Here is a 24,162-nt window from a genome sequence, read left to right on the forward strand (position 1 = left end):
CATAGCTAAGTAATGAGACTTCTAATCATGTCAGACTACAAGTTCTTAGTTCTTAAGGGTTGATGGTAAAGAAAAGGGCAAAATGTAAATAATTAAAACCTGTACTCTAGTACAAGCTCTACTCTGAGCAAGTTGCTTATTCTTTCTGAGGATATTTCAGTAGGAGCTGCTTAATGTGCTAGAATTGGCCATCCTGAAGGCTACACCTTAGGACATTGGTTCTGTCCACATTCTATAGAGTAAGAAGAGAAAATACTTATAAATCACTGGCTATATTTGAGTGTGTTCTTTCACCTTGTTAAGTGTGGGGTCAGGCAAAGATGTGTAATTCGTGAAATAAGAGAGCATTAAAACTCAGAGCCATTATTGGATAATTGGTACTTCTGTGCAAAAAAGCAAGAGGAAGGAAGTACTTAGAATCATTGCCATTTTATTTCTGAGGACTCTTTTAGGGAAGAGTAAAATTAAGATTAATTAGAGGTATGATTTATTGATTTGGATTCTTGGTATTTAACTGGACTTTAAGTTAAAGATACTTTACCTGATTAAAAAATAATTACAGCCAGACCACAAAATCTTAAAAATACTGGCAGACAAAATTCAGTAACATATTAAAAGGATTATAACTGTGACCATGAGGGATTCATCCCAGAATGTTTGTTAGGCATAGAAAAATTAATAAACCAGAAAAATAAAAAAGGGATGCCTGGGTGGCTCAGGTGGTTAAGGTTCTGACTCTTGATCTGAGCTTAGTTCTTGATCTCAGGGTAATGAGTCCAAGCCCACACTGGGGAAGGAAGGCTGGATGTGGAGCCCACTTAAAAAAAAAAAAGGATAAAAGAAAAGAAACAGAAAAAAACAAAAACCTCATGATGGCCTCAGTAGGTACAGAAAAAGTGTTTTGACACCCTTTCATGATAAAAACATTCTAAAGAGAATAAAAAGGAACCCAGAATAGCCAAAATAATCTTGAGAAAGAAGAAAGCTGGAAGACTCATGTCTCAATTTTAATGTTTACTCTAAAGCAATAGTAATCAAGATTGTGGTACTAACAGAAGGCTAGACATACAGATCAGTGGAATAGAGTTAAGAGTCCAGAAATAAACCCTCAAATTTATAGATAATTGATTTGCAACAATAATACCAAAACAGTTCTCGATGGGGAAAGAATAATCTTTTCAACAGATGGTGCTAGGACTATTTATTTGTTTAAGAGAATGTGTGAGTGGGAGGGAGGTGAGGAAAGGGAAGGGGAGAAGCAGACTCCATGCTTAGCACAGAGCCCAACATGGGGCTTGATCCTGAGCTGAAATCAACATTTGGACACTCAGCTGACTGAGCCACACAAGTGCCCCTAGGACAGTTGATTTTTCAATGCATAAAAATGCAGTTGGAAAAAAAAAAAAGCTACTGAACCCTTTCTTACCACCATTGTAGCAGCTATACACATTAACTCAAAGTGGATCAAATACTTAAATAGCTGAAGCTATAATTTTTTTTTTTTTTAAGATTCTGTTTACTTATTTGACAGCAAAAGAGGAAACCCAAGCATGGGGAGTAGAAGAGGGAGAAGCAGGCTTCTGGAAGAGCAGGGAGCCCAACTTGGGGCTTGATCCCAGAACCCTGGGATCATGACCTGAGCCAAAGGCAGACACTTAATGACCAAGCCACCCAGGCACCCCTGAAACTATAATATTCTAACAAGAAAAGGAGTTAGATAATGGTTTCTTAAAAGTGACACCAAAAGCAAAAGAAAAAAATAGACTGGACTTTTACCAAAATTAAAACTTGTGGGGCAAAGGAATACCATCAAGAAAGAGAAAAGAACACCCACAGATGATAGAAAATACTTGTAAGTTATATATTTTATGAAGGATTTGGATTTAGAATATGTAAGTAACTTTAATGATTCAGTAAGACAATAACCAATTAAAAATGGGCCGAAGACTTGAATAGGTATTTCTTCAAAGAAGATAAAACAAATGGCTAATGAGCACATGAAGAAATACTCAACTCTGGTAGTTACCAGGAATGTGCAAGTCAATACCACAGTGAGACACTACTTCCTATCCAGAAAGGAGGCATAAAAAAGCTAGACCATAGTATTTTCAAAAATTGGAGAAATTGGAAACCTTATACATTGCTGGTAGGAATGTGAAATAATGCAACCACTTTGGAAAATGGTTTGGTGTTTCGTCAAAATGTTACACAGAGTTATGATTTGACTGAGTAATTGTATACCTTGGTATTTCACCAGCAGAAATGAAAACACAAAACTTTGTACACAAATGATTATAACATAGCCAGAATGTAGAAACATCTCAATTGTCCATTAGTGATGAATGAATTAAAAAAATGTGTATTCATACAGTGGAATATTGTTCAGCCATAAATGGAATGATAAATGCTACAGTGTGATTGGACCTTTTAAACATGGCAAATTTAAACAAGTTAAGCCTTTCACAAAGGACCACATTTTATAGGATTCCATTCATAACAATATACTCAGAATGGACAAATCCATGGAAACAAAAAGTAGATGAGTGATTGATTACCTAGGAATAGGGAGTGATTCTTAACTGGCCTGGGGTTTTTTTTTTTGGAGTGAGAAAAATGTTCTAAATTTAGAGAGTAGGGATAATTGCTGAAGTCTGAAGGGAAGAAAACCTGAATAATGAACTTTAAGTGGGTAAATTTAATGGTATATGAATTATGTCTCAGTAAAGCTGTTTTAAAAAACACTGTGTTTGGGACACCTGGTTAAGCATCTGACTCTTGGTTTGGGCTCAGGTCGTGATCTCAGGTACGTCAGATTGAGCCCCACATCAGATTTTATGCTAAGTGGGGAGTCTGCGAGAGATTGTCTCTCCCTCTCCCTCTTATCACCGCCTTCCTACCTGCCATGTGGGCTGTGCTCTGTCTGTCTGTCTCTCTCTCAAATAAATCTTTAAAAACAAACCAAAAAACCAACACTTGAATTCTCAATTCAGCAATAATAGTCCATTAGTGCAGTATTTTGTTGTTGTTGTTGTTAACTAATGCATGAATAAAATACCTTCTTAAACATTGGGTGATTGTGAACTTTGCTTATTTGAAACAAGTTAGTTTCTCATCTCAAATTAAGAAGACTTAGGATGCCTGGATGGCTTAGTTGGTTAAATATCTACCTTCAGCTCAGGTCATGATCCCAGGACCCTGGGATCAAGTCGCACATCAGGCTCCTTGCTCAGTGGGGAGCCTGCATCTCCCTTTGCCTGCTGCTCCCCTTGCTTGTGCGCTCGCTCTTTCTCTGACAAATAAATAAATAAAATCTTTTTTTTTTTTTTTAAAGATTTTATTTATTTATTTGACAGAGAGAGATTACAAGTAGGCAGAGAGGCAGGCAGAGAGAGAGAGGAGGAAGCAGGCTCCCTGCTGAGCAGAGAACCCGATGTGGGACTCGATCCCAGTACCCTGAGATCATGACCTGAGCTGAAAGCAGCGGCTTAACCCACTGAGCCACCCAGGTGTCCCAAATAAATAAAATCTTTAAAAAAAAAAACAGAAAACTTTAACATTACTCTCCTGCCTCTGTCCAAATTGATTATTTCTGCTGCTTGTTTTCATTTACTTGATTCAAAATCCATTCCCCAGCTCAAACTGATTAGTTCTTTCAGCATAACTCTGAAAATGAAGCATTCTGTCATAATGTTTTGTTTTCAGTGTTGCAACCCTGCTGTTTCATAGAGCACAAGAGTTAGTATAAAGTCTTATTAGCCGCCCAGGACCTTGGAGCTCATCAGGCTTAGATGTAGATATGGATTTCTGGTCCTGTCACTTAGGAGGTATGACATCTTGGGGAAGTTTTTAACTGCCCGAAGGTGGGATTTTCATTTCATTCTTTTAAATGGCCCTCCTCATAAGAGTTGTTGGGAAGAAAAGAAACGCTCTGTGTGTTTAGCACAATATGTATAACAAATAAACTTTTAAAAAATGGCAACTGTTAGTAATCTAAGACTCTTAAATCAGACTATTGTGGCATATCATCTAATGTAGATTACTTTTTGCAGGGTTTATTTGGAGTAACTCAAGCTTCACAGCCTGGAGGTCTTTTTGGGACAGCTACAAACACCAGCACTGGGACAGCATTTGGAACAGGAACAGGTCTCTTTGGGCAGCCCAACACTGGATTTGGTGCTGTTGGTTCGGTAGGTTTTTGCAGTTTACTGTAATTTGAAGATACGTATACATTTGTTAAAGGAGACTTGATACTGATATAATTGAAAGCTATTTGGTGCAAAAAAGAGTAACCAGGTAACTTCAGTACGTTAATTTTTAAGTAGTAAGTTCTTTTTTAAAATTTCTTTGGTTCAATGCTTTTATGTACAGTTTACTTCTGATAACAATATCACTCCGGTTGGTTAAATTGAGTCCAAGGTGACATGCTTTCATTCTTAAAATTGGGTAATTTTTAATTCCTATATCTAAATCTTTTTGGGGTGGTAAGTTGGTATGATAATTTAAGTATGCAATTTTCTAAGTGCTAAATTTGTTAATGGTCTCATGGTTTTCATGAAGTTGGAGACTTAACTGAATTGTGTTCCTTGTTAAAGTCATTTAAGTAAAAAACTATTTAGGAGTGTGCTTTACCTAAAAATAATAGTAAAACCTGTATGGCCACTTAATTATATGAGAATCAGTGTGAAACAGTGTGAACATACATATACATATGTATATGTATGCATATACATATATGTATCTGTATTATGTACCAATTAAAAAAGCTTTGAACATGCCGTTGTGACTAATTAAAAAAAAAAAGAAAAATTCCAAAACGTGATTTTCATGAAAATTGAAATCTGTTATTTACTAATTTTTCTTTGGGCAGCTAATTGAGATGAGAAATTGAGAAAATTATATAATGCTTCAAAAAATTTTCCCCAATGATTTTATTTATTTATTTGACACAGAGAGATCATAATTAGGCAGAGGCAGTCAGAGAGAGAGAGGAGGAAGCAGGCTCCTTGCTGAGCAGAGAGCCCTACGTGGGACCCAATCCCTGAGACCATGACCCGAGCTGAAGGCAGAGGCTCAACCCACTGAGCCACCCAGGCGCCCCCAAAAAGTTCTTTTTAATAACCACTTTATTGAGATATAATCTATATGCCATACAATTCACCCTTCCAGGACTCATAATTCAGTGGTTTTTAGCATACCAACAGATTATGGAATTGTCACTGTAGTCAGTACTACCTTAATAAAAGGAAACCTCATATTCATGAGTGGTCACTTTTCATCCCCCCCCCCCCAGTGACCTCAGGCCTTTTATCTATTCTGGACATTTTATGTAAATGGAATCATATAATATATAATCTTTTGTGACTGATTCTGTTGCTTAGCATATTAGCATGTTTTGAAGGTTCATCCTTATTCTAACTTGTTTAAATTTTTTATCATCATTGTTCCTGCTGGCAGATTATATACATAATACTTTTCTGTTACCAGATAAAGAAATATTTGATTACTCTGTTGTTTTCTTTGCCCCACTGTAATACTGTGCTGGATTGTTGCCATTAACTTCTCAGGCTAGGAGCATGTTCTGTAAAGTTAATCTTGCTCAGATTAGTATACTTCTCTGATAGTCTTTTTTTTTTTTTAAAGATTTATTTTATTTATTTATTTGAAAGACAGAGATCACAAGTTGCGAGAGGCAGGCAGAGAGAGAGGAGAAAGCAGGCTTCCCGCAGAGCAGAGAGCCTGATTCGAGGCTTGATCCCAGGACCCTGGGATCATGACCCGAGCCGAAAGCAGCGGCTTAATCCACTGAGCCATCCAGGCGCCCCAACTTTTCTGATAGTCTTTATTCACATTATGCCCATTTTCTCATAAAAGTTATGACATCTTCTCTTGTTTACCTCACAGTCCAGTTTATCTGAGGTAACCTTTATTTGCTATTTGGAGTGTATCTTTATATTACTTAAAATTTTCCTGTATTTTGTTCTTTTTAGACCCTGTTTGGGAATAACAAGCTTACTACATTTGGAACCAGCACAACCAGTGCTCCTTCATTTGGTACAACCAGTGGCGGGCTCTTTGGTAACAAACCAACCCTGACTTTAGGAACCAATACAAACACTTCCAATTTTGGTACATATAAAAAGCAGGTTTGGCTCTCTTAAAGTTACACTGACTATACCACACATCATTCTCCTGATTCGTATGATTGGGAATATTTAAAAATTCTCAGGTAAGCTGTGGCTTGATGTGAAGTACCAGAGGGAAAGGTTTAAAATCATGGACTTGGGTTGACATAGTTAGAAGGGATATAAATTGCCTTACCTCATTATTAGTCTCTTAACTTGCTGCTTTGGATAAAATGGGCCATTCAGCACATTCAGTGGTACCTTGTAGAAAGTTGCTTCTCTAATGGAGATGGATTTTTTCCCAAAATAAGGAAGTACATTTTCTTTGAATTACCTCACCAATAGTTGAGAAACCGAAATAAAACATATACGGTTGAAGTAACACTTTGTTTTAGGTCAGATTTCAGACAGGGAAGTAGTGTACAAATGAGATTTGATGATTTTTAAAAATGTTTTTTGTTGTCATTTTTGTTTTGATTTTTTGTTGTTTTTTTGAGATTTTGTAATTTTTTTGATTTTAAGATTTTTTCTTTTAAATTTATTTATTTAACAGAGATCACAAGTAGGCAGAGAGGCAGGCAGAGAGAGACAGGAGGAAGCAGGCTCCCCGCGGAGCAGAGAGCCCGATGTGGGGCTCGATCCCAGTACCCTGTGATCATGACCTGAGCCGAAGGCAGAGGCTTTAACCCACTGACCACCCAGGCACCCTGATATTGCATAATTCTTACTGAAATTTGAATCTTTCCCTCAAGCTGCAAAAGCATATATATATATATGTATATATATATATATGTATGGTTTTTGTGTGTGTGTTTTTTTTTGCCAAAGTATATCTTTGCTTACATGTTCATTTTTTAAAATTTGGAAAATACAGATAACATTGAGTAATAATTAAAAAATAACTGGAAACTACTATTCAGAGATATGCTAGAAGAATTAAACTTGTTTAATAGAAACATTATATTTTGGGGCGCCTGGGTGGCTCAGTGGGTTAAAGCCTCTGCCTTAGGCTCAGGTTATGATCCCAGGGTCCTGGGATCGAGCCCCGCATTGGGCTCTCTGCTCAGTGCAGAGCCTGCTTCTCTTTCTCTTTCTCTTTCTCTCTCTCTTTCTACCTGCCTCTCTGCCTACTTGTGTTCTCTGTCTGTCAAATAAATAAATAAAATCTTTAAAAAAAAAATAGAAACATTATATTTTAAATGTCTTCTATAACTGCTTAATTAAGTTCTTAATCAAATTTTAAACAAATTATTAACACAATTTTTGTTAAATCAGATAAGGAAACTTCATTTCATGACTGGTACCTGTTAAGGATTTTGTGTACCAGGTATATATTATTAGGTCCTGGGAATATTTAGTGTGAGGTGAATGAAAACACATGGTTATTGGAGTGCCTGGCTGGCCTCAGTTAAACAGTTTTACACAGTTCTTCAGTGTTTTTGAATGGTCTTAGAGTGTACGGGAGAAAGAGACTATATTAAGCATCTGTTAGGAGGTGGTATTTTTTTACAGAAATATATATGTGAAGGAAATAGGTAACAGTTCCTACATTTTTGTATTTAATTTAATATTTTAAATAAAGATTTTATTTGTTTGAGCGAGAACAGCAGCAGCAGAGAGAGAAGGAGGCTCCCCACTGAGCTTAGAGCCTGATGTAGCGCTCTATCCCAGCACCCTAAGATCATGACCTGCGCAGGAGGCAAATGCTTAACTGATCAAGCCAGTGGGCGCCCCCAATTTGATTTTTTAAAAAGATTTATGTGTTTATTTATTTACTTTTTACAAGATTTTATTTATTTATTTATTTGACACAGAGAGAGAGAATCACAAGTAGGCAGAGAGGCAGGCAGAGAGAGAGAAAGGAAAGCAGGCTCCCTGCAGAGCAGAGAGTCTGATACGGGACTTGATCCCAGGACCCCTGAGATCATGACCTGAGCCAAAGGCAGGAGCTCAACCCTCTGAGCCACCCAGGCACCCTTATGTGTTTATTTTAGAGAGCACAAGCGTGAGGAGGAGGCTATTGAGGGAGGGAGAGAGTCCCAAGCAGACTCTGCTGAGCAACCCAGAGATCATGACCTAAACTGAAAGCAGGAGTTGATGCTTAACCGACCGCACACCCAGTTGCCCGTTTAATTTGATTTCTTTAACCCTTTTTGTTGCGTTGCTCACTCTTAGTAGTGATTATCATTTCAATTATAATGCTTTTTGATTGTGAAAGAGTGGTTTTGAGGTAGTGGGCTTGGTTAGCATGGGTATCTATTTTGAGTACTTGTTTCTTATTTTATAAAATTAAAATGAGAAAGATACTTAAGGGTTAAAATAGTGTTTTTCAGTCTTTTTTCATCACTGTCACTCCTCTGAAAAGCTTTATAGACCACTTCTTCTTTTTTTTTTTTTTTTTAAAGATTTTATTTATTTATTTGTCATAGAGTAGCGAGAGCAAGCACAGGCAGACAGAGTGGCAGGCAGAGGCAGAAGGAGAAACAGGCATTCTGCCAAGCAAGGAGCCCGATGCAGGACTCGATCCCAGGACGCGGGGATCATGACCTGAGCCGAAGGCAGCCACTTAACCAACTGAGCCACCCAGGCGTCCCAGACCATTTTTTCTTAATCATCTTCACATCCTGTGAGATTTTTAATACCACATGTGTTCTGTTTATCTTTTTATGTACTGTGGCCCTTTGAAGGGCCATAACCCGTTGTATAACTATGATTCATTTAGTCCCTCAAGAACCAATTTGCTCTTCCTTTGAAAATGCATGCTTTTTGTAGCATGGTTCATGTTCAGGAAAAAAAGCACAACATTTTTAAAATCTGGGTGCTTATATAGGCTAAAATGATAAAATGGGCTGGGTTTCTGAAATATACTTGATGTTCTTCCATCATTGCAGATTTCTGATTTGTTAGGAGATTTTTTTTGTTTCATAAATCTGCTTATACTCACGTTCAATGATTTAAAAGTAAAAGATTTCTTTTTTTTTTTTAAATATTTTTATTTACTTATTTGACAGACAGAGATGACAAGTAGGCAGAGAGGCAGGCAGAGAGAGAGAGAGGGAAGAAGCAGGCTCTCCACTGAGCAGAGAGCTTGACGCGGGACTTGATCCCAGGACTCTGGGATCATGACCTGAGCCGAAGGTAGAGGCTTCAACCCACTGAGCCATCCAGGCGCCCCAAAAGATTTCATTTTTATCTAATATGCCTTACTAGCTTATGTAATGAATCTTAATTGTCTTAGTTTTTTTCTTTTGTAATCGCCAGTGTTGACCTAGTGCCTGGCATAGAATAATAGGTGCTCACTAAAACTTGATAAAATGAATTAATGAGTGGATAAATGGGTCCCTAAGAATAAGGATTCCCTCTGAGTCATATGGGGTTCCATGGTAGCAAGTTGTGTTCTACTCTGGGTGAATTAAACATCCCATTACTATCCGTGAGGGATCCTATCTAAGTAAGGCATTTTTTGATACTCTTGTTTTCTTGGGAAGCTATCAATTTTGAGTTTGTGGACAGTCTTCTGATTTGAAAATAAGCCACATAACAAATCTGGAAATGGGGTAAGATTATACAAAAATTTAGAGCATCATTGTTAGTGTTAGTCATTATGGGATTCTGTTTCATTTAGCTGGTGATTAATTCACGGAGTTAAAGGTTGGGTTACCTGCTGCTTCAGCAGGTGTCGAGAGATCCTTAAGGCATTCTTTAGAGTCATGAACTCATTTTCTTGGTAAATAATTATTCCTGGGAAGGATGAGTTTAAGATAAAGTGAATATGAGGTAGTGTCTGAATTTCTGAATGAATGGAGGAGTAGAATTGTTTCAGGAGAGGAATTATCTCAACACTTGTGAACAACAGTTTAATAAGGTTGATTCTTTGGGTATTGATAAGATGGTGCTGGGCAGTAAATCGTGATTTTCTGTGTATTGTGATCAACATAATAGGACTAGTTAACATCTGTTAGCATACATAGTTACACTTTTGTGTATGTGTGTGATAAGAACCTTTAGTATTTACTGTTTTAGCAACTTTCAAATATGCAAGACAGTATTTAATAAGGTCACCATGCCATATATATTACATCTCCATGACTTACTTATTATTTTTTTAAGATGTTATTTATTTATTTGACAGACAGAGATCATAAGTAGGCAGAGAGGGGGGCGGGAGGGGGGGAAGCAGGCTCCGCACCTAGCAGAGAGCCAGATTTGGGGCTAGATCCCAGGACCCTGAGATCATGATCTGAGCCAAAGACAGAGGCTTTGGCCTCTGAGCCACCTGAGCCACCCCTGGCACTCCTTCATGACTTACTTATTTCATACCTGGTAGTTTGTACCTTTAGATCCCCTTTCACCCATTTCACCCATCCCCATCTCCTTCTTCTGGCAACCACCAATCTTTTTTTTTTTTTTTTTTTTTTACTTTTTTTTTTTAGTTCTTAAGACTACTTTTCTTTTTTTTATTTTTTTTTTAAGATTTTATTTATTTACTTGACAGAGAGAAATCACAAGTAGATGGAGAGGCAGGCAGAGAGAGAGAGAGAGAGGGAAACAGGCTCCCTGCTGAGCAGAGAGCCCGATACGGGACTCGATCCCAGGACCCTGAGATCATGACCTGAGCCGAAGGCAGCGGCTTAACCCACTGAGCCACCCAGGCGCCCGGCAACCACCAATCTATTGTCTGTATCTATAAGCTGGTTTTTTGTGTGTGTTTTATGACATTACACATATAAGTGAGATCATGTAGAATATATTTGTCTTTCTCTGTATGGCTTATTTCACTTAGATAATGCTTTCAGATTCCATCCATGTTGTCACAGATGGCAAGATTTCATTGTCCTTTATAGCTGAATAATATTCGGTTGTATGTATATGGAACATCTTTATCTGTTTATCCATCAGTGGCTACTTAGGTTATTTCCTGTATTTTGGCTATTGTAAATAATGCTGCAGTGAATATGGGGGTGCATATATCTTCCTGTGTTAGTTTTTTTTTTGTTTCCTTTGGATAAATAGCCAGAAGTGGGATTGCTAGATCATAATGGCATTTAATATTTTTTAATTTTTGAGGACCCTGTGTACTGTTTCCCAGAATGTCTACAGCAGTTTGCATGCTTACCAACAGTGTTCCAAGAGTTCTCTTTTCTCCGCATTTTCACCAGCACTTGTTATTTTTTTTGTCTTTTTGATAATAGCCATTCTGAAAGGTACGAGGGGATATCTCATTGTGGTTTTGATTTGCATTTTCCTGATGATTAATGATGTTGAGCAACTTTGCATATGTCTTTTGCCCATCTGCATGTCTTTGTAAAGAGGTCTACTCAGAGCCTCTGCCCAATTTTAATTGTGTTTTTGCTGTTGGATTGAGTTCTTTATATATTTTGGATATTAACCTCTTATGTATGATTTGCAAATACTTCCCCCTATTCAGTAGGTTACCTTTTCATTTGTTGATGGTTTCCTTTGCTGTACAGAAGTTTTTTAGTTTGATGTATTCCCAGTTGTTTATTTCTGCTTTTGTCGCCTTTGCTTTTTGGGGTCAAATCCAAAAAATTATTGCCAAGACAGGTGTTAAGGAGCTTACTGCCCATGTTTTCTTCTTGGTGGCTTTATACTTTCAGGTCTTATAGTTCAAGTCTTTAATCTTTGTTTATGGTGTAAGATGGTGGTCTACTTTCATTCTTTTGCTGTCCAGTTTTCCCAGCACCATTAATTGGAGAGACCGTCCTTCCCTACTGTATATTCTTGACTCCTTTGTTGTAAATTAATTGACCACTAATTTTCACTTAAAAATTGTTTTGAAATAACAGAGTTGATCAACTTTTGTCAGTAAGAATCGGAGGAAATGTGTGGTATAAACAGTGTAAGTTGGGACTTATTTCCCTCGTGTGGGTTTGAGGTAGTTCACAAATATCGTATTTTCTGCTGTGTACGGGGCTGGAAGATCCTTTCTGTTTAAATTTTAACTCAAAAAGAACAAAATATCTCCAAGTACATTTTTCCCATTTTTTTTTTTCTTTAAAAAATACTGTGCTTGAGTAGCAGTATTCCCATTTTGTGGCATGGCTAATAATTAGTACAATTGAAGAAAATTTTTAATGAATGTACAAATTATTAAATGTGTCAGATTATGTCAGATTCCTTGCATTTTTAAGTGACATTAGAAGTATATTTTTGAACTGCTTAAATATTTCAACTTTTTAAATTGATTTCATTGAGATAATTAATCCAAATATTGGCATGACTAAGTGCAGCATTCTTAGTTGGTGATAGTGTCCTATCAGAATACTCTCTTTACTCTGCTATCTTTAGTACTTAATTCCCCTCCATGGTACCTTTTAAAAAAGACTTCCAGGTGTTCCATGAACAAGGTTTGCTGGTCAGTGATTGATTTTTATTTCCCCCCTTAATCATAGAGATTAATAATGGACACCTGTCTGGCTCAGTAGAGCATGCAGCTCTTTTTCCTTTTTAGAGATTTATCTATTTATTTGAGAGAGAGAGAGAGAGCACATGTTTGCACACACACATGCTCTTGAGTGAGTTGGGGAAGGAGCAGAAGGAGAGAACCTCAAGAGGATCCCCGCCAAGTGTGGAGGCAGTGCAGGCCTGATCCCACAACCCGTGAGATTATGATCTGAGCCAAAACAAAGAGTCAGATGCTCAGCTGACTGAGCCACCCAGGTGCCCCTGGAGTATGCAACTCTTGATCTTAAGGTCTTGATTTCGAGCCCCATGTTGGGTGTAGAGGTTACTTAACGATAAAATCTTTATTTAAAAAAAATTTAATGATAGGCTCATGTGCTGTTAAGCTCCAAAAGGAGTGCGGAAACTTCATGGACCTATTTGGACACAAGGGAAATAATAGCAAGAATGCAGTATAGGTGTCTTGTGGTGAAACCTGTGGATTTTCAAGGGGGGAATCATAGGATTTTCTTTAGATGTGAAGTCATAGTGAAGGAGGATTATTTGTCTAACTCTCCATCATCTGATAATGAAACAATTTAACCCAAGAAAAGTTATTAATAGATTATTTTCTCTTTTAATATCAGCTAGTTGAGTCCTTGAGTGCTCCTATGAGCTAATTGAGTATGACATCATTTAAGTTCCTCCTGTGTGATCAGCCAGCCACACATTACTGCTGATACAAGGTTCATCTGTTCATCTGTTCAAAACCAAAACTACTGTAGAGATTTTTATAGGTGAATTTCTTTTTTTTTTTTAAGATTTTATTTATTTATTTGATAGAGAGAGAGATCACAAGTAGGCAGAGAGGAAGGCAGAGAGAGAGGGGGAAGCAGGCTCCCCGCCGAGCAGAGAGCCCGATGCGGGGCTGGATCCCAGGACTCTCAGATCATGACCCGAGCCGAAGGCAGAGGCTTTAACCCACTGAGCTACCCAGGCGCCCCTATTAGCAAGAACCTTAGCTGCTTTAGTTAGGTGTCTAAATGTATATATATATATATATATACACACATACATACATACATACATACATACATAGCAAGAACCTTAGCTGCTTTAGTTAGGTGTCTAAATGTGTGTGTATATATATATATATATATATATATATATACACATACATACATACATACATACATAGGTGTCTAAATGTGTATATATATATATATATATATATACACATACATACATACATACATACACACACACACACACACAAACACCCACAACACACACACACGTATATATGTGTATTTTTTAAGGTTTATTTATTTAAGTAATCTCTACCCATTGTGGGCCTTAAATTCATGACCCTGAGGTCAATAGCTACATCCTCTACTGACTGAACCAGTTAGGCACCCTGTCTTATTTTTAGTGAAAGTTTGAGAAGATGTATTTTTTTTTTCGATTAATTAGACATGAAAAATAGGTTTGAAGCCCTGAACAAAGGGAATGTGTATGCTCAAGCACAATCACTTTGCTTAAATGGATGTCTGAAACATAAGTAGGAAGATTTTGGGGTATGTTCATAGGCATCAAAATTAAAATTCTTTTAAAAAGGTTAAGTTAGCTTACCATTTACGAGTTTTAAATATTAATAATTGACAGGATGCAAAGCTTAGAGTCAGACTGCCTTTTTAAAAATTCCCTTGAATAGGAAATTGAGAGTTATGTCAAAAGTATAGTCCACTTATTCTTTTGTCCTTCTAGGTTTTGGCACAAATACCAGTGGGAGTAGTATTTTTGGAAGTAAACCAGGACCTGGGACTTTGGGAACTGGGCTTGGTGCAGGATTTGGAACAGGTAAGGCTGTACCATGAGATATAGGAAGTGACAGAACTTGGCTTTCTAACTGCTGGAACCTAAGACCTCTGTTTGATCATATGCCTGAGAATAAGAGGCCTACATTCACATTTTTATAATTGGACTTAACAAAACATTCCCAACAGTTTTGCTTTACCAGGTTTCAAAACATTTGGACATTTTATCTTAAAAGTTGTATGCTTCCCAGGGGTGGGAGGTTAGGGGAACCAGGTGGTGGGTATTAGAGAGGGCACGGATTGCATGGAGCACTGGGTGTGGTGCAAAAACAATGAATACTGTTACGCTGAAAAGAAATTAAAAAAAAAAAAAACCATACACAAACACACACACACACTCATCCATTTAAAATATAGATGCATATGTATATATGCATGGTTTTGCTAAACTTACGCAATTAATTTTACTAAAATTACTATAATATATGAATATTTTTAAAAAGTTGTATGCTTCCCTTTCTACAAAATGTTTGTCGTCTTTTTTTATTTTTGTAAGTTTTTTTTGTTTGTTTTTTAATTTGACAGAGAGAGATCACAAGTAGGCAGAGAGGCAGGCAGAGAGAGAGAAGGGGAAGCAGGCTCCCTGCTGACCAAAGAGCCTGATTCTGGGCTCGATCCCAGGACCCTGAGATCATGACCTGAGTTGGAGTCAAAGGCTTAACCCACTGAGCCACCCAGGTGCCTCAGATGTTTGTCTTCTGAAAGTCCCAGTTTATCTGGGAATTTTAGTATTTAATATGAGACTTGGCAGTATGATGGCATTATTAACTTTCATTTTCCTCCTGCTGCCATTGTAACAGGCACGCATTTGAGACTTTGAACTGTTAATCAAGTAAGGCTGATAACCGTAATAGTAAAAGAGGGCAGTAAGAGCGTTAGTTAAAGTAATTAGCAAATAGGTTTTATAAGGTCGGTTCTTTCCACCTTCATGTAGGGCTGTGACACCTTTGTCTCTTTTCCTACTGTTAATTATTATTATTTTTTTAAATTTTTTTTATTTATTTTTTAATTTATTTGACACACAGAGAGTGCACAAGTAGGCAGAGAGGCAGGCAGAGAGAGAGGGGGAAGCAGGCTCCCTGCCGAGCAGAGAGCCCGATGCAGGACTCGATCCCAGGACCCTGAGATCATGACCTGAGCCGAAGGCAGCGGCTTTACCCACTGAGCCACCCAAGCGCCCCTATAAATTATTTTTTAGTGCCTTTGAAGACATTGACCCTTCTGCTTGCCAAACTGTTTTAAGCAATAATGAGAGTAGTATTGGTCATAAAATGAATAAGTGCTTTAGCATTTACAGTTTCAACGTGGTTTTTAAAGTACGTAATATATTGTTTGTTTCTCAAGTCATCTGACCATGGGTTGTGGTCATTTAGTTGCAAACCACTTATTTCCATGGTTTCTGTTTCCACTGTCCAGTTATCTCTTATCTTTGCTTATGTGCTCTGATCATTTATCTGTCATCCTTTTTTTTTTTGAGATTTTATTTATTTATTTGAGAGAGAATGAGAAAGGGAGAGAGCATGAGAAGGGGGTGGTCAGAGGAAGAAGCAGACAGGGAGCCCCATGCTGGACTCGATCCTGAAACTCTAGGATCATGACCAGACCTGAAGGCAGTTGCTTAGTCAACTAAGCCACCCAGGTGCCAGCACCCTCTTTGTGTTTTTTGTTTTTTGTTTTTTTAAGATTTTTGTTATTCAGCAGTCTCTATACCCAATGTGGGGCTTTACCCTACCATCCTAAGATCAAGAGTCTGCATGCTCCACCAGCTCAGCCAGCCAGGCACCCTTGTCCTTTCTTTTCTAATAGAACCTCACTATGAACTATTTCCTTCCATTTTCTTTTCTTTTTTTTTATTTTTAAGATTTTATTTATTTATTTGACAGAGAGATTACAATTAGGCAGAGAGGCAGGCAAAGACAGAGGGGAAAGCAGGCTCCCTGCTGAACAGAGAGCCCAATGCAGGACTTGATCATAGGACCCTGAGATCATGACTCGAGCTGAAGGCAGAGGCTCAATGCGCTGAAGCACCCAGGTGCTGCCCCCCCCCCCATTTTCTTTTTCAAATAAAATATATAAATGCTTTAAAAAAATTTCAGCCATATGGAAATATGATAAGTCAACATATTTCAGTTGTGAAATAACAGCTGTTGAAAGTTTGGCATGTTCTTGTCAGACTCCTTTATACACATTTTGTACAGTTTTTTCATTTTATACATTTTTCAAATGTGCACACACAGTTGTACTTGGTGTGTGTTTTATGTATTTTTTAATTTTATTCTCTTTTTAAAAATTTATTTTTATTTTACGACTTCATTTATTCAAGAGAAAGGGCACGAGCAGGGAGAAGGAGCAGAGGTAGGGGGAAAAGCAGGCTCCCCACTGAGTAGGGAGCCTGATGTGGGACCTAATCCCAGGACCCTGGGACCATGACCCTATCCGAAGACAGATGCTTAACTGACTAAGCCACTGAGGCCCCCTTTTTATTATATTCTTAAATAGAAACCATATCCTGCATGAGTGGTTTTTTTAAACCAAAGGCTGAGACACATTAGTTGGATGTGGTATTTAAACAGTGCTATACAGATAGCATTTAAGGATAAAAATACTAGAATACAAAAATCATTGTACAAAGTAAGGTTAAATATCATTTAATTTTTGTTTCAGTTATGTGTGTTATGGGTCTCTGTATTTCATATTGTGTGCTACAGTCAAAAATGTTTCGGGGCGCCTGGGTGGCTCAGTGGGTTAAAGCCTCTGCCTTCGGCTCAGGTCATGATCTCAGGGCCCTGGGATCAAGCCCTGCATCGGGCTCTCTGCTCAATGGGGAGCCTGCTTCCTCCTCTCTCTATGCCTGCCTCTCTGCTTACTTGTGATCTCTCTCTGTCAAATAAATAAATAAAATCTTAAAAAAAAAAAAAATGTTTCCAAACTGAAAGCATCTGCCTTACATGGTATTCTGTATTTCATTTTTTCATTTCCCATGACATTTTGGGCATATATTTTTTTCTTCAGTCGGTATGTATAGATCTACCTTATTCTTTAAAAATAGCTGTTTAGTATTCCACTGTGTGTGTATGTGCATCTGTACACATGATATGTAAATGCATACACATACCATAATTCACTTTTCCCCTTTTAGTAGACATGTGAGTTATTTGATATTATTAGCAATGCAATAATGAAGATCTTTGTTACATAATTTTGTATGTGTTAGTATTACTATGGAATTGATAGTCAGAATTGGGTCAGAAGATACACACATATTGGTCAGTCTTACGGATTTGCCTTCCAAAAAGAATGCCAGTATGAATTTTTGCTCTTGTCATATAAAAGTACTCATTTTCCCCATGCCTTTCCATGTCATTGGACTTTTTCATCTTTACATGTATGATAGTGGAAATTGATGTATTCTAATTTGCACTTCACTGATCGCTGGTGAAGGATACCCTTATGTATGTTTACTGGCCATTTGAATCTTTTAATTCCCTGTTCATAATATTTGATCATTGTTTCTTCATCTGTTTTTGAGAGTTCTTTATGTATTGTGGATATTAACTCTTTTGGGTTGTATGGTAGAGTTTTATTTGAACTTTTTAACTTACCCAAATTCTATTATATATATTTTACAAGAAATAAAAATTTAAAAGCTCTAGTTTTTTGTGTAGCATGAACCCTGAACTTAAGCAAAATATATCATCTGACATCAGTGTCCTCTTCTAATCCTGGAGGGAAAATTAGCTTTGGCGTGGGCAAGTTACAAGCTTTTTCAAGGGTAGTTTTGACCCTAACCAGTTTGTGAACCTTAAACCTAAAGCTCGGGTAAGATGGTACTGTAATGTCTGTTAGAGATATTTCCACCAAGTCTTTAAGTTTATCATTTAATTTTATGGTATCGTCAGTTACAGGTTTCATTTTTATGTGGTTAAAATTGTCATTCTTTCCTTTTGGCTTCTAGGTCTTGAAGGTTATTTATTAGCAGTGCCTTCTCTTATTGTCCAAATTATATAATGTCTTAAAACTTTTTCTAGTGCTATTATCTTCTCTTCCACAATAATGTAATATCTCAACCTTTTCATTTATTTCAGTATATTCAGTTTTCTTTAAATGATTCTACCTCAGAGACAAGAGATAACATTTTTACTATTTAGTTATATAGCCCTCATTCATGCTTTGTTTGTCTAAACTAAAACCTGAATATAATCAGTAAAGAATTTTACACCTCTAACCTTTGCAGCAGGTAGATCATGTAGGGAAATGAGAATTCTGTGAACCATTGTGCCTATACTGTTAGAATTCTTTGATGATCACCTCTGCTAAAGCAGACTTTAGGCTTTGAGAGCAGTGTGTCTGGAGAGAGTTGTATGTAAATACCCATGTTCATGACCTGTACATTTCCTGACATCACAAGCAGAAGAGCACTGTAGCTTTGGGTGATGTCTTTTTGGGGCATTAGCTAAGTGGGTGGTCCTGTGCACCTTTCGTCTTGAGTGTAGAGATTCATACTCCTTTTGTTTTGAGTGATGGAGATTCAGACTCCTACCTCAGTAAAATTTCCTAATAACAAATTTTCCTGTAAAACATTTTATGTTATTCTTTGGTGTGTGGTATTTTCTTACCTGATGTGCTCAGACTAAGGAACACTCATTAAATCATGGGAGTGTTAAGTTTCTGATTTGACAGTGATATTAACTCTCATTGGCGCTATCAGTAGTATAGCATTTTCTTGGTAATTACCTGGTAATATTAAGAAATTTTAGTTATTGATTTTCCGTGAAGTAATAAATTTAAAGGTACATTTAGGAAAGTTCATTGTTATACTAAGGTATACATAGAAAAATTACCCAAAGTAAAAGATACCATAAATAAAATAAAATTTTAAAGTTTATTAGAAGATCTCAAAAGGAATATAACCATTTTTGCTTTTCTCTTGAGCATCTTTGGAGTTTCTAGGGCTGCTAGTACTATGGTGCCCTCCATATATTTGCTTTATGATACCTACAACTAATTATAAATATACCACATTTCATAAATTGACATTATCTTCCATCAGAATGTCCCTTAACTTGTGGACGTAGTCCCTTTCATTAAGCATAAAAATCCAGTTGCATAATAGGAGATAGATCTGGATAAAATGCATATTTTTCCATTAATAAATTGGAACAATATGCAGGCAGGTCACCTGAACCTCCCAGTGCCTTTTTGTTCTTTGTTTGTTTGTTTGTTTGTTTTTAAGATTTTATTTATTTGACAGAGATCACAAGTAGGCAGAGAGGCAGGCAGAGAGAGAGGTGGGGAAGCAGCTTCCCCCTGAGCAGAGAGCCCAATGCGGGGCTCGATCCCAGACCCTGAGATCATGACCCAAGCCGAAGGCAGCAGCTTAACCCACTGAGTCACCCAGGTGCCCCTTTTTTGGGGGATTATTGAAATAACAGTGAATTTTAGACTGTTTTATGGTTTTTCATCCAGGATTGCTGCAAAGGTGAGGGAAACACCCATCCAGATGAGAAGTTTTTGTCCATTTTTTTTTTTTTAATGTTTTATCTTTTTAAAAGATTTTATTTACTTGTCAGAGAGAGAGAGTGCACAAGCAGTGGGTTGTGGCAGACAGAGAGAGAAGCAGGCTCCCCACTGAGCAAGGATCCTGGTTCTGGACTTGATCCCAGGCCCCTGGGATTATGACCTGAGCCAAAGGCAGATGCTTTAACTGACTGAGCCACCCAGGTGTCCCTCTCTATTTTATATATTGGTGTTTCTTTTAAGTTTTTGTTCAGAGGGTAAAGAGGTATTTGTTCCCTGGAAAAATAAAGAATTCTGAAATTTGTGCTGTAAACTATGTCCTTCAAGGAAGTAATTTCAGTTTTTCTTGGAATTTTCAGGAATTTCTAATGGTTTGGAACATTAAAAGGAGTCTCATTTCCTGTTCCAAAGCTGGGATTTGGGAGAAATAATCCCTTTGCTTCATTATTGTCTTCTTGTTAATAATGAGGTTATACAGTTAAGTAATGTTTTGGCCATTCAGTAGTTACCCTCACTAATTTATATTGTGTGGAATCTCTGAGTATAGAGTTCCTGTCTTTCTTTTTTTTTTTTTCTTAATCATAATCTCTGAGCAGTTCTTTTGTTTTTGTTTTTGTTTTTTATTTTTATTTTTATTTTTTTTTTTTTAAAGATTTTATTTATTTATTTGACAGAGAGAAATCACAAGTAGATGGAGAGGCAGGCAGAGAGAGAGAGAGAGAGAGGGAAGCAGGCTCCCTGCTGAGCAGAGAGCCCGATGCGGGACTCGATCCCAGGACCCTGAGATCATGACCTGAGCCGAAGGCAGCGGCTTAACCCACTGAGCCACCCAGGCACCCCTGTTTTTGTTTTTTAAAGATTTTACTTAGAGGGGCGTCTGGGTGGCTCAGTGGCTTAAAGCCTCTGCCTTCGGCTCAAGTCATGATCCCGGGGTCCTGGGATCGAGCCCTGCATCGGGCTCTCTGTTCAGCGGAGAGCCTGCTTCCTCCTCTCTCTCTCTGCCTGCCTCTCTGCCTACTTGTAATCTCTGCCTGTCAAATAAATAAATAAATAATCTTAAAAAAAAAAAAAAAAGATTTTCCTTAGAGTGCAAGTAAGTGGAGAGGGAGAGAGAATCTCAAGCAGGCTCCACATTGAGCACAGAGCCCAATGGGAGGCTTGATTTCAGACCCTGAGACTGTGACCTGAGCTGAAATCAAGAGTCAGGAGCTTAACTGACTGAGCCACCCTGGTGTCCCTTAATATTTTTGACCTCTTAAGTATTTTATCTTTTTTTCTTTTTTTTTTTTAAGATTTTATTGATTTATTTGAAAGACAGAGATCACAAGTAAGCAGAAAGGCAGGCAGAGAGAGAGGAAGGGAAACAGGTTCCCTGCTGAGCAAAGAGCCCAATGCGGGGCTCGATCCCAGGACCCTGGGATCATGACCCGAGCTGAAGGCAGAGGCTTTAACCCACTGAGCCACCCAGGCGCCCCAGGTATTTTATCTTTGAAGTGATTTTTGTCTCACTTTATTGTTGCATTAAAAGGAACTTTAGATCTTCTAAATTGCCGGTAACTTTTTCAGCAGGAGGGGATAGAAATTTTTTAAAAAATTTATGCCAATAATTTATTCTAAACAAATTTACCCCATTTTCACTGCCAACAACAAGATCCATAAGCAAAATTCCTTAAGATTTAAAACACAAGTTTCTGCAGTGGATTTCCCCTTGGTGAAAATAAGTTTTTATTCCATCTGGTCTGATTCATGATGACACTTGAGTCTGCTTGGTAAGCACATCACAACTAAAAGCATTTAGTTTTCTTTTTCTTTCTTTCTTTCTTTTCTTACTTACTTACTTAATCTCTGTATTCCAAGTGAGGCTCTAACTCACAACCCCAAGATCAAGAATTGCATGCTCTTCCAACTAAGCCAACCAGGTGCCCCTGTTTAGTTTTTTAGAAAACAAAACGTTTATCTTGGTATAAAGTAGTTTTCATGATATGGCATATTTGAAAGTATTACTTTTCTTGCTTACTGTTCAAAGAAGATGTATTAGGTTTGGTTTTCTATAGTTTAGCCTGTATGTTAGTAAAAAAGATGACATTGTGATTGGTTCAGCTTCATTTTTTGATTTACAAATACTGGAATTTAAGGAGACTTGATTATTTTTTTTAATTCTTTCAAACTCTGTATTACTGTAATGTAGCAATTTAAGAGCCCTAATTGTATTGGCAGATGCACCAAGGTTTGAACCTCGTTTTCACCATTTATTACATTTATAACATTGAGTTGATTACTAACTCCTCAGTTTTCTCATCTGTTAAATGTGGATTTTCCTACTTCGGGCTTATGAAGATTAATTGAGATACTAGCTAATATTTAATGAGTATTAGTATCTACCAGTTCTCTTTTAAATGCTTAATATGTGTTTATTCATTTTCGCCTTAGGATAAATAGCTATGTATTACTATCTCATGTTATAGTTGAGGAAACTGAAGCACAGAGAGGTTAAATATTTTGCCTCTGATGTATATAATGTACTCAGCACAGTGCCTGGCAATAACTAGCATTTACTGTATTACCTCTTATTGAAATGAGTGGTCATTATGAAGTTTCCAAATGTATTATATTTTTAAGTAACTGACCTCTGGCATAACATTGAAAGGATCTCCTGTGGCACTTTTTCTTTCCTCTTGTCTCCATAGCTCTTGGTGCTGGACAGGCATCTTTGTTTGGGAACAACCAACCTAAGATCGGAGGGCCTCTTGGTACAGGAGCCTTTGGGGCCCCTGGATTTAATACTACGACAGCCACTTTGGGCTTTGGAGCCCCCCAGGCCCCAGTAGGTAAGTGTCAGTCACTTTAGAAGGCTTTACTCCATTTATTTCTTGCTAAAACTTGACTTGGTAACCTGATTTTCCTCCCAGTCCATCCCACCCCTACCAAAGACACATATCACTTAATAGTCATGTGATGCAGAAGGGCTTGCAATGGATCCTGGCCTTTTCTGCTTCCCCACTCCCAGGCCTGGTCCCCTAAAGAGAGTGCTTTGTTACTGCCACTTTGTTTCTGGTTTATAGTTAAGTTCATATCTCTAAATGATTTGCTTATGTTGCTGTATTGTGCTTTATTAAGTCTTAAGTAAATTTAACTTGTTAATGAGAGATGAGAAATAGAGCTCACTTACCACCTACCTGTGTTCTTTATTCACTTCTCCTAATAGAGCTGTGTTACTAAATACCTTAGTTTAGTTTTCTCTACTGGAGTGTCTTTTATACTTCATTTATTTGAATACCCTTTTCTAGTTTTTGCCCTCTCTGCCTCCTACCTCTGTCGTTATTATTTTTAACTTAAAATTAACTTTTTAGCTTAAATGTCTTTTTTAAAAGAAATTTGTTCTTTGGAGATTAAAAAAACAAAAACCGTTATCACCTGGCATAAATTGAGTGAATGAGAGAGAGCAAGAGAAAGATGTACGATGAAGTTCATCTCCCATGCTGTCATGATCTGTGTACCACATTTGAATAAGCCTTTTGCAAATTTAAGTCATGTCCCTACATACTTCTACTTATTCTGTCAACTGAGAGAGTATTTCTTGAGTACCTTTGATAAGTAAGGGTATTAGTGCCCTTTCTTACCCTTCTTTTTTTTCCTCATTTCTTCTTTTGCCATCTTTATATTTTCATATTGATAACAATGATAATGTATTCTGTCCTATAATTATTACCTTCATCTTTTCTCTGATAAAAGAATAGTTTAAAAGTTGTAAATGTGAACACAGCATATTATCACAACTGTGAAAATATTGCTGCCCAGCCACATAAACACTTTTTTTATACAGCTTTTTCGTTCTTCTGGAATTTGTAATTCTTTTTCCCCCTTGGATTACCGGTTCTTATTACCTTCCTAAATTGGTTCCAATTCTTAAGAATGGTGTCAGAATTCTTTTACTTTGGATACATCATTGCCTCCTGCAGCAGTGTGAACTCTTGATTATTCCGTAGGCCTTCATCATTGCTTCCAGTATTCCCTTCAAGTCTACTTAGTAGGAACTGCTCTGTCCTAGGTGTAGGTTTTTCTGTTTTATTTATTTCCTGAATTGTCGGGAATGTGTTTTTAAGTAAAGTGTATATGAAGGGTAAACTTTGATCACTTATAGGTCTGAAAATACCTTTTTTTGTTCCTCATGCCTTAATGTTAGGGAATTCTAGTGTGAAAATTTATCCCAGAACTTGGACTATACTGCTTGCATTAACCATTAT

At 37.3% G+C, this 24,162-nt stretch overlaps 1 protein-coding gene across 1 annotated transcript in view; it reads left to right on the top strand.

Annotated features, from left to right (window-relative positions):
- The window catches only part of NUP98 (nucleoporin 98 and 96 precursor), a 121,852-nt gene that overhangs the window by 30,154 nt on the left and 67,536 nt on the right, over window positions 1-24,162 (top strand). Inside the window, 4 exon segments of the mRNA XM_045071330.1 lie at window positions 4,050-4,187; window positions 5,988-6,126; window positions 14,292-14,384; window positions 22,606-22,746. Of these exon segments, the coding sequence (XP_044927265.1) occupies window positions 4,050-4,187; window positions 5,988-6,126; window positions 14,292-14,384; window positions 22,606-22,746 (511 nt within the window).

Source organism: Mustela putorius, unplaced genomic scaffold, assembly GCF_011764305.1.
Source record: "Mustela putorius furo isolate JIRA1106 unplaced genomic scaffold, ASM1176430v1.1 tig00003987_pilon_pilon_pilon, whole genome shotgun sequence".
Taxonomy (NCBI): Eukaryota; Metazoa; Chordata; class Mammalia; order Carnivora; family Mustelidae; genus Mustela; species Mustela putorius.